General features: G+C 44.9%; 1 protein-coding gene across 1 annotated transcript in view; it reads left to right on the top strand.

Annotated features, from left to right (window-relative positions):
* Positions 1-3: 3 nt before the first annotated feature.
* ZNF384 (zinc finger protein 384) overlaps positions 4-11,541 on the top strand; it is a gene marked incomplete at its 3' end in the record, with an annotated part of 17,303 nt that continues 5,765 nt past the window's right edge. Inside the window, exons 1-5 of the mRNA XM_010143527.1 lie at positions 4-20; positions 946-1,135; positions 3,819-3,885; positions 4,038-4,278; positions 4,607-4,937. Of these exons, the coding sequence (XP_010141829.1) occupies positions 1,083-1,135; positions 3,819-3,885; positions 4,038-4,278; positions 4,607-4,937 (692 nt within the window). The remainder of the gene's footprint in view (positions 21-945; positions 1,136-3,818; positions 3,886-4,037; positions 4,279-4,606; positions 4,938-11,541) is intronic.

The raw sequence follows: 11,541 nt of genomic DNA, 5'->3' as shown, positions 1-11,541 counted from the left end.
GAGGAGGGAGAGTGAGAGGGGTAAGGAGCTTCTGGAGCTGCGTGAGTGACCCCCGCCCCTCGCGCTGCGGGCTCCCCTCTGGCCGCTCTAGGGTGGGATGGGACGGGATGGGCCACACGTCCCGGCGCTGTGAGGTCTTGAAGTCGCTTGAGCTGCAGGGTGTGGGAGAGGGGATTCGCTGCCTGGAAGGAGCCGAGGCGCAGGTCACGTCCCCAGCCAGGCACCTCTTCCAACAGAGGCTCAGTCAGTTGGGGTGGAGGCTGTACGAGTGTCAGGGAATGGCACCGAAGTTATTCTAGCGCTGGTGTGCGGGTTTGGGCTTCAGGACTTTGTCCGGCATGTTTGGGGTTCTCCTGATGTGCATCCAAATGTGCTTGTTCTAAGGATGTAGCGGTGCTTGAACTTTTTGGTGCTTATGAGCTTCACGGAGGCATTTTTGCATTTGAGCTAACAGCCCGCGTGGCCTTCCTCGTCCTTAGTACTTTGCAGCAATTAAGCCTCAAAGCTCCTTGTTACTGAGCAAAGATCTTGGGCAGGCATAAAATGACATTGTAAATCACTGCCAAGTGTCGTACTCGGGGCCTTTTGTCAACTGAAAACTGCGCTGAACAGAAAACAAAAGCTAGGTATCTGGAGAGTTAAAGAGAACCGTATTAAAAGTCAACCTCTAAATACCTGCATATCCAACCTTGATTGTGCCTTCCAGAAACACAGCGTCCACCTCACCGTATTCTTGCACATGCTCTTATCTGTCTGTTTATGATTAAAGTGATGACCTGCAAAGAAGTATAAGTCCAGCACGTTAAGTATGTGATTCTGTGAAGTACTCTGAGATCTAAACTCCAGATTCCTTGTCCCTTGTGAGTTCGCTGGTTCACTCGGTTGTTTATTTGGTGTATGTACATTTGTGGTCTGTACATAGAAGGTGTTTTTGGTTTATATCAGGAGGGTACGTTGACATCTGTCTGATACTAGACTGGTGAATAGGAAGAAGGTCCCATCTCTGGCCTGTTTGTGGAAGCTGGGATGATGAAGGCACTGCAGTGGGAACGTGCTGTGGTACAGGGTTGAAGCTCCAGCCCATGTCTGGTAGTTATAGAGCATTTGGAAGGGTTGCGTGCAGAGTTCTGGTAAAGTAAGTGTGAGCAGCATCAAAGTGGGGGCTGCTAATAGGGGTGCATGCTTTCAAAATACCCTCTAGCCTAAAAGTGGGGTAGGGGAGGGACAGCTGGGGGTGTTAGAGCAGTAGGCTGGTGGAGGAATCTGACCTTTGTTTTCTCCCTTTGCAAGACTGGCTTGCTAGTGAGATTGCATGAAAGCTTCAACTCTTACACCTTTTCTCCTTTTCCTCCACATTCTTAATAACTTCATCACACTTCAGCCTTTCAAGCCAAAAGTTTTGAGGCCTAATATCCGCTCAAGCACAAAGATTTTTGGATGGGGAGGTGGATTCCAAGAGAGTTTAATGAAACTAGCGTAGTTGTCTTTCGAGAAGCAATAAGAGCCTTATTTTCACTTGCTCAGGTTGTAAACTGAGCAAACAAAAGTTAAGTGCTCTGTGAATTTCTGATAGGGAACTAGATGGAGTCAGGCAGCCACTGAGTGCACTGGCCAGTGCTAGTGTGGATTTTAGAATCTGGAAGGGGAGTTGACTTTCGTTCCTTTTACACTTTAAGTAAGAAAGCTGTTGGGAGATTTTTGTTTAAATTGGCAGCTTTCGGTTTAACTCCTGAAGTTTGCAGTTGAATCCAAGAGAGACTTGGAGAAATACAAAGTTTATTTGGAAAATGCATCTGATTATTGTTTGAGACTTTATGTTTTTAAAGAATCAGGTTCACTTTGATGTTTTTGATGTGGAAGCTAAGCAAATAAGGGCTTATTTATTTCATAAACAAAACCACACAACCCACCCCCACCCCCAAACCCAAACTTGACATTCCAAACAAAAAACCCCTCTTGATTTAGGTGGTGCTCAGTTGCCAAGAATGTGTTATCTCTTCATGTGTGCCCATCCTGTGGAAGAAAAAAATCATGTAATTAAGCACTACATACAGAGGGCTTTGCTGTGGGCAGTGTACTTAATAAGTAATTTGGCTCAGAAAAGAAAGCAGAGGAGGAAGGTGAGAGTCTTGCCCCATCAGATTCTGATTGAATCACAGCACTGTAAACCCAGAGTTATTCAGTCAGGCAGCTAGCAGTCTGACTACATGCCACCAATGCAAGGTAAATAATTCATCCTTAAGTGTGTTTATTGGTTGGTTTGTAGTGAGCGAGTGAGGCAAGAATACTTGGCTTTGCTGCTGCGAGAGCAATTCATAAAAACAAAATTATCAGGTAATTTGGTTCATTTAAATACTGCTTCTCTACATAGAGGAAAATTATCTTTGCATTTTGGCTCACACACAGCAATTCCACATGTATTTATTCTGCCCTAATATACTTCTGGGAAGTAAGCGTTTCATGCTACTTGGGGCATGCTTCTCAGCTTATCTGATGATTGAGATAGGCCCTTCAGAAACAATATTTACTCATTAATTAGACTACTGCCACATCATAACAGGAATAGGAGTGGGCAATTTGCAGGTAGCTGCGTGAGAAACCTACAGCGCTTGCTTTCTCTAAGCAGCTTGCTCTGCCAGATGTCTCTGAGCATGGTTTATCATCTGTATTTTACCTGCTAGTTTTGCCTTGTGTGACCAGGAATAGGTGTATCTTCTGCTTCAGGAAATACTCTTTTGCCGATTTCCTTAGGTTTCTAATGGCTTTTTCACTTTGTCCACTAATGCTGTTACACAGAGGAATGCAAAGATTAGGATGAAAAGGGCTTCTTTAGACAGGTGTTCCTAAAGAGATTATGCCTCTGTCTTCAGAGGGCTCTCTTTTGGTGTCTAGCTGGTCCTCGGACAGCGTGGAGAGTTGAGATGGAGCAGTGGGCACTTGACGGGGGACAGAGTCCTACAGAATCTTGTCCCAAAGATGGGAATGAAATGAGCAATAGAAAGCGGTGACATGATCTCACTTGGAAATAGGGTATCTCAGGAGCAGAGTAGAAAGGTTATTTTCCTGCTGCCTGGTCTCATTGGACAAGAGCGGTGGGTCTTGTCTGTCAGGAATATTGAGTGATATTTCCGTGTTTCTCTCGAGAGTGGGGATGGGGTGGCCAGAGCGGTGGGCAGCAGGAAGTTAGGAGCACTAAGTTTGACTTCTTAGTCTGCTGTGGCTATCTGTTATCTTGGGCAAGTCTGTTTCCCTCTCTGCCTGTCATTCTTCCTGTGTAACATAATGCTAATGTCCCCTTGCTGTATCTGGGTCCTTAGTATTGGGCTGGGGTGGAGGGACAGGCAAGGGTCAGAATTTTCACTGCTCGGGGGTCAGACTGTGACAGTCAAAAATGGTTTTCAGCTGTATTTACCTGGTGGCAAATGCACAAACTTAATAATTTATGCCGTGTTCTTGGGTGGATGATAATCGGGGAATTTTGGAAGTATTCTGGGTTCGTAGTCAGTCCTTTTTTGCCTAGAGGACTAAGGGGCCAGAGGCATTTGAGGTGGACCTAAGCCTGTGGGAATAGTGGACACCTTTTTCCCCTGAAAATGATGTTTTGATTTGGGCAGATAGCTCAAAACTGGGGAGAAGTTGCCCAAGTAAGACAGGGGAGATAAAGGAACTGTCACAGCATTCGACTGAGTCAGTTCCATGTTGGAGTCTCTTTGAGTTTAATGTTCTTTTTGTGTGTGTGTGTCTGTCTGTCTGTCTGTCTTCCATCTCCTCCATTCCTCTTCCCTTCCCCCTTCCTCTTCCCCGCTGTGCCCAGCTAGGATGGAAGAATCTCATTTCAACTCCTCCCCGTACTTCTGGCCAGCAGTGCCCACCGTCTCGGGACAGGTAAGATCTTTGTCTTCCACCCTCTTACACTGGACTTGCTTCCTGATAGAAGCTCATGCATGATGAGTGCTTCTATTGCATTTCTTGCTCAGCCAATTGTTGGGAGAAGCTGCGCCAGGGTATTCTAAAAGCACTTTTTCCCACCCATTTAGATTGAGAACACCATGTTTATTAACAAGATGAAGGAGCAGCTATTGCCCACAGAGAAAGGCTGCAGCCTGGCTCCCCCCCACTACCCTGCCTTGCTGACAGTACCCACCTCTGTGGCCCTACCAACTGGTATCTCCATGGACTCGGACACCAAGCCGGAGCAGCTGACCCCACACAGCCAAGCCCCTGTGACTCAGAACATCACTGTGGTACCAGTGCAGTCTGCTGGGCTCATGACAGCAGGTAGGGGACTCCAGAGACTGCAGCAGCATTTGAGGGAGACTCTGAGATGGGGGGACAGGAGGTCCTGGAGAATTCTTTCCAGGCTGTAGGTTATTCCTAGCCTTACTGGTAGTATGGACTGCCTTGACATGGGTTCACTGTGAATGTTTAGGCGCTCCATACATCCACCCTCTTTATGGAAGTTTGGCGGAAACTGTGGTGGGGAGAGTAATCTTCTGTTTGCATTGTACTCAAAAGTAGCTGTGTAAAGCTTGCTTCTGTGGGGTAAGCAAGTTGGACATCATTAGAGATGTAATGACTGACTTCCTCCATCTCTCTTTGTTTGCAGGTCCTGGTCTGGTGATAACTTCCCCATCAGGTTCCCTGGTGACCACAGCCGCCTCTGCCCAAACCTTTCCCATCTCAGCTCCCATGATTGTCTCCGCGCTACCCCCTGGCTCCCAGGCAGCCCTCCAAGTGGTCCCTGACCTGTCCAAGAAAGGGACAACCACCCTCTCTGAAGGTGGTGGGGGTGGCGGGGGTGGGGGAGTTGCCCCCAAACCGCCTCGGGGCCGGAAGAAGAAACGATTGCAGGAGTCGGGGCTACCAGAGATGAGTGACCCCTTTGTGCTGTCAAATGAGGATGATGAGGACCAGCACAAGGATGGCAAGACATACAGGTGGGGAGTGGAGTTAAACCTTGACTTTAACTTTGCATGGGGATGGGGGTGTATTTAACCCTTCAGAGGGTTACATGGGGAAGAAGAGATCTCTGCCTTTCTCCTGTAGAGTCCTCGAGTAGAGAATCTTTCAGCTGCGAAAGAGTTGAGTTTTCTCTCTAATCGGGAGTGTTTGCAAGCTGGTGGGTTGACCCCAAAATAAGAACCTTCTCCTTAGTGGACTCCTTAGCTTGATTCCCCAAGTATACAGATGTTAACGCTGCTAGGTTAGTTAATGACCAGGGTGTTACGGAGGCTAAACCGTATCCTTGATGCCATGGCTGCATAGTATGGCTGGTGGACTGCAGAATGCAGAACTGTCTGGTGCAGCTGGAGCACTTCTGGAGTAGCTGAGAGCCCTAGAGTACCTGGGTGCTCCTGAATTAAGACTCCAGTCTGTCCAATGTAATGACTATGAACTGGAGGCACACAGAGCGAGCAGGAAGTGAACTGTGGTGAATAGTGTCTGATCCTGTGTGCATTGCCCCTCCTTCTATTTCAGCATTCCCAACAAAACAGGAAAAAAAAGTGTATTTCTGAATTAGGTATAAGGGTGTTTCTGAGCCCTAAGGCTATCAGATAAGAGGAGGGAGAGTTCTGAGCCCTGAGGTTGGGTTTCTGTGCTTGGAGGGATGTGGCTTGAGTTTACAGGTGAGTGGTGGCAAAGGGAGAAATTAACTAGGAGGGAATACTTAAACCAGAGGATAAGGAGTGTGGGAGTTTCAGAGAAGGTGGGAACTGGACAGAGCAGACCAATGGTAGGGAGGAAATGTGATGGCCTGTCTTGGTTGGGAAGTAGGAGCGTGTATGGGTGGTTTAGTGATAGGTTCTGAGGGATGGTTAAGATCAATAAGACGCAAAGTAGTAGCCAAATGGAAACAGACACAGAAGATAGTCCCTAGTTCTTCTCAGTTCCCTACTACATGCCCGTGATCCCGTCTCAAACAGTTTCCCTTTTACCATCCTAGACCTCTGGGTTTTTGTACAGATTTCGTTCTTTCTGGAATTAAGTCGTAACAATATGAAGGTATCTACGCAGAACCGGTGCATCCACCCCAGGCACTGTTTCATTTTTAACTATAGCATTTTTTAAATGTTTACATTTTTAAGTCAATACAGTTAAATGGGTACAAAATCAGAGCTTGGATCAGCCTTTTTATTCTCTTACCCAATGTCCCAGTTCTTCCACTTTGAAAATATAATTAGCATATGGTGAAAAGGGGTGGGAGTGTTAGGTAGCTCGCTATTTGTAATCCCACCATTTATTTTGGGCCTTAGCCACAATTCCACACTACTCAAGCTGCTTACAGTCTGGGTTGCTAATTAGGTTGTTAAATATGTATTTACAGGGGACACAATTGGCAGCGAACACTAGAATTAAAGCTGAACCAAGGCTTTAATTATAGCTCCTTGTTTACTTGTAAGTTTGGAAAAGAAATGCCCGAGACCAGGTGGAGTGACTCAGCAGAAACTTTATGAACATGCGGGGTCTGTGTAATAGCTCATGAAAAAGACTTTGCAGGGAAAAAACTGAATGAGTTTATATGTAGGAACGTGTAATCAGGAAGATTTCCTGTCTTCGTGTTTAGTCTGAGTGTGGTACCTCTGCCTCTTCCTCCAGCCCCCATCCCAAGCGGGCCTGCCTTTGAGCAGTGCTAAGGTGCGAGATAGCTACATTGGGATTTGTCAAAGGCCGCCAAGGTGTACTTCTGACCTCCTTGGGACTTCCTCTTTGGCTGATGCTTTCAATGTGCAAGTTTGTAACTAAAAATGATTGCTGAAAAAATAAAGGAAAATGCTATCTTCTGTTGGAGCTGTGGGAGAAAAAAAACGTTGTGAAATACAGTAAAATTGTTTCTCCATAATATTCATATGAATAGACTTGCAAGTTAAAACTTTGAGGACTCCTGGTTTCCCTCTGTGTTTTAGAGGATGATTTGGGTAGTTCCCATTACTACAGCATGCAGACATATCCTAGCTAAATTCAGATTGTGGGTGAGGTTCATCTACTCCTGCTTCCTTCTCAGGCTGGAGGAGTGTGGTATTCGTATGTCTGCTTTTGTATGATTTTGCTGAGTCTTGTGATGATACACTGAAGACAATTAGTCAGATGTCTGGGAAGAGTTGTACTGTATTGATCAGTATGGCTTTTTTTTTTAATACTCAATTCCTAAAGCCTGAGATTATATTGTCAAATTTAGTTGTTTGGGTTTTTTTTTTTTTTTCATTTTAAGTTTCTTCTGAGCGCTGTGAACTCTCCTGAGTGCCTGGGCAGGGACATTTATCATTCCTGACTCCTAGTGTGTTGGTGAAGACAGAGTAAAGCCGTGAATGAGCAGCGCAGCAAGGTAGACTTGGAAGGAATTGGAGCACAATTGTGGCTCAACCCTTTTTCTACTGAATGCAGAGAATCCTGCTTCAGCAAACAGCAGCCGTTTTGCTGCTGTATCATCTCTAGAATTGAATTATTAGTCTGCTGTGAAAGTGGTGCAAGAATCTTTGTGACTGGGTTTTTCTTTGTAAGATAAGGTGTGAGGCTTTTGCTAATGATGGTGGTGGTTGCAGTTATTGGACGTCTAGCTGTAGGATTAGTCTGGCGGAGTCTGTGGTGCTTTGCTTTGTGCTGTTAGAAGAATACTTGTACCCGCAGGGGACAGCATCTAACCCAGTCCTGTGAAGCAATCATGACTAATGTCACTTCAGTCTTGTCTGGATTATTTGTCAGCTCTTTATTAATCTTCCTGGACATCTTCGTAGGAATTTACTTTTTCTGTGGAAAATGAGATCAGCATCAAGTCTTTCTAGTAAGACACCGGCAGTGCGGTTGTGGGAACAGCAGGATGTTTGAGTTTGGGAGACAATAAGCAGCTGAGGGACGCAGGAAGCTTTTGAGATGAGTCCAGGGTGCAAAAGTGTACAGAAGCCTTAGAAGGCTTAGCAAGATGCAGAGTTGAGCTGTAGAAGGTGAAGAAGCTGGATGGAGGCCCTCTTTAGTGAGGAAATTAGGTACCAAGGGGAGCCAGTGGTTTGAGTACAGCAGGTGGGCATGTTTCAGACGTGTTTCGTTTTAAGCCTTTTTTTCCTGCCCTATACTGGATTTAGCGTTGTTGTTTGCTGAACTTCCCATGGATTTGAATAGGTTTGAAATCTGGTGGCTACATTTTCTGTAAGCCGCATATATTTGTGGAAGTACAGTCAAATTTGACCAAGTTGTAAGCTTGGAAAAAAAATCTGTTAAGCATGCTCTGAGATTCTTTATGGTTTGGTAGTTGAAATATGCAAAGATTATATCCTCTTTGATGGTTTTTGAGGCTTGCATGACTCCAGGCACTGAACCAACTATTTATCTCTTCTATGGAGATAAGACACACTCTGTTTCTGTATGAGGCTGGACTACATGTGTACTCTCTCCGCAGCAATAAGCGTCTTCTAGACTCACACTGAAGGGCTAAGCATGCTTTACCTTCAGTCACAACTGCTCTTCCTGCTGCTTTGGAAACGTGGCAGAGTTTGGGAATCAGAAGGAAGAATAAAAGAAGGGAATCAGAAGGAAGAAAGAAAAGAGTAGAGCCTACAAACTAGGGAACGCAGCAGAGGATGTGATGGGGAGCCTGTTTGCAAGGGAGAGATGGCACAGAAATAAGCTGTGAAGGGCTTATGAGGGGAGGAGGGAAGAACCAGATCTGCTAGGGGCTGGAAAATAAGGAGATACCTAGAATTAGCAGAACGGATGGGGACAAGAGCATGTGAAGTAGACAGACAAATAGAAGCATGAGGGAGAGGAGACAAAACATTAGGTAACTAGGAGTATGCAATAGGGAAGAGCTACCGCAGCAGAGGATAAAGATGCTGGGGCATGTGGCTGAAGTGCTCGTGCCTGGGTCTCGGTGCAGGAGAGAGGGGCTTTCAACAGGCTGGAAGGGTAGGGGAAAGGGGGAATTAAGTTTGAAGTGTCAGGCAGAAAGTTTGACCACACTCCCTCCAAAGCCTAGAAATAATAAACCCAGTATTTCTAATTTTGCCATGTCTTTGATGTCAGCACAAGAACATGACCTCCTGGCAAAGAGCCTCATCCGCGTCAAAGGCAAGAAAAAGGCGACAAGTGGCCGTTGCTGTCATTTATCATCCCAGCTGCAGTGGCAGGGGTCTGTGCAGTGGATCTTAAGATTGCTGATGACCAGCATGGGTGTCAGTATGATGCCACATGTTGGAATTTCTGTTTGCTTTTTTTAACAAGTAGTTCCGTGAGCAGCGGAACTAATGAAGCCTGGTTTCCAGCAGCCCTCTCCTGTGTGGATTCTCTGATGTCTAATCAAGGGTGAGCTTACTAGCCTTTCCCTCAGCAGGGGGTTCTTTCCCCAGCTGTGTATTTGTATAAGACTTGTGGTGACTTTAAGTTCCTTACCCCTTTTCCAGATTTGGTTGATATTGGCTTATAATCTCAAAGCTCCTAAGAAGGACAGGTGCACATGCACATCCATATGCATACGTGTAGTCTGTACACGTAAGCTTTGCTTTGTATATGAATGCTGTGCTTGGAGGTTAAAAAATGTCAGAATTAAGGCTGACCGCATGCCTCAGGACATAATAAGGTAAAAACTTGTGTTATGGTAAGTTCTTTCCCCTCTGCTGAGATGTAACTATTTGCATGTGTGTGTGTGTTGTTTATGTGTTCTCAGTTCATCACAGTGCCAAGCAGGAGGAATTAGCAGTAAAGGTTCTGCAGTCATGAGTTTTAATTTTAGCACATGTTACTTGCATGTCAACGCAGTGAGTGTGTGCAAAGGGACTTGGGGGCAGTTACAGTTTCAGCTGGGGAGAGAGAACTTCGAAACTATTCTGTTGCCCATCTTGTCTGATCACACTTTAATGTGGCCCTGCTGAATCAATGCACTTTGATACCATCCTTGATTATGCGAATATGTAGCGTGTACGTGATGGCTTGTCAGTCCTGCATGTTTGCTCAGAGAACCCGAAAGGAGTGTTTTATTAAAAAAAAAAAAAAAAAAAAAAATTTGGCATGGGGGCGGAGGGTTGGAGAGGGAGGTTTGGGGGTTATTAAAAAAAAAAAAAAAAAAAAAAATTTGGCATGGGGCTGCAGGGTTGAGAAGGATGATTTGGGGAAGGCGTTTGACTTCTGGATGGCATACACATCTGCTGCAGATTTGCCACAGCTGTGTAGTTCAGGCCTGCAGATAATCTTGCCTTGAAGTGTGTGCAAGTATGAGTTAGGTGTGTACTTCAATGGATTTGCATTTGTTGCAGACTAAAAATGACCAGAGACAGTTATCCTGAAATAATTAAGGTTTGGTGTTCCCCAAACTGCAATCTCTTCTCAAGTGTCATTGAATAGTCCTCTTGTTACATGTCAGGCTTTGTTTTGCTTTACAGAAGCACTGCATCCCGTAGCTGTAGCATAGGAATTTATAGGAGTTGTGATTGGAATATATATAATACGGATTTTCCTTTAAAGGAAAAAAGTGGCCACAGGTATCAGCTTGGCCACTCTGAATTAGTGGGTATGTCTGTCTTACTGTATTTTACTCTTCTGAGTTTTGTCACTCTCTTCCCTTAGAAAAAAATAAAACAGGGACATTGTGGAAGTAGATGAGTGCTTATGGAGCACTGATACTTCTGTGGTGGCTACAACAGATGAGTGATTCTGCTTCGTGAGGAACTGGAATTGCATGTGGTCGATGAGGCTTGAGGCAGTACACAGAGTGGTAATGAAAAAACTGAACACTTCCTTGCTAAGTATCTGTCGATGCAACGTAATAAGGATGCAGCTCTGTGGAAACAGTCAATAAGGCTGTATCAGAGCGCACCTGCATTGCGGAGTCAAATTATGGTGACATAGATGACCTTAATTCTCGTGTTTCCAAATTTGCTAGTGCTTTCACATGGGCCTTTTGTCTTAATTTAGTTTTAGCTTTTGCATCTTATCACTGTACTAGGAAACACCTTATTGTTTTGCTGGTCTTTTATGTTAGTGGTGACTGATTTCAAAAAATTGGTAGACAAGTCTCAAGCCTGATGTTGCCCAATGATTTAGAGGTCGACAGAAAATCATGGCTGATAATTTACAGATAGTAGCAGTGCTGGTGAATAGCCCAAAAAAAACAAAATAAAAAAGGAAGCTTTCTGTGGTTGTTTAAACTGTTAAACTGGAATTGTTCAAGCAAGATGTGTTTTAATGCAGCCCAGTGGAAGACCTAGCCTTTTGGGTAATACCGTGTGACTTCTTCCACAGCCAGGGATCAAGGTCTAGGTGTTTGGTCACAGCGGAAAACTGTATCAGGCAGAAGTGTCCTGTTGGATACTAAATACTGTTGATCTGAAGATGAGGAATATGGGGGAAACAGTATCCTGGAAAGCAATGACACTGAAAAATACTTTTAGGAATTAAGTGACGTAATGTGAGCTCCCAGTGCAAAGCAACTGCTGAGACTGTAAGTGCTGGAGTCATTAAAAGAAGAGGGGGAACTTGGAGAACTTGTGAAGCAGGCTGAAGTACCACAGAATTCCAGGTGTGGTAGTTTTAAGATCTTTGAAAAAATAGGCAACA

Source organism: Buceros rhinoceros, unplaced genomic scaffold, assembly GCF_000710305.1.
Source record: "Buceros rhinoceros silvestris isolate BGI_N320 unplaced genomic scaffold, ASM71030v1 scaffold46579, whole genome shotgun sequence".
NCBI lineage: Eukaryota > Metazoa > Chordata > Aves > Bucerotiformes > Bucerotidae > Buceros > Buceros rhinoceros.
Note: the sequence above shows the minus strand (reverse complement) of the source record. Positions and strands in the feature narration are given on the sequence as shown.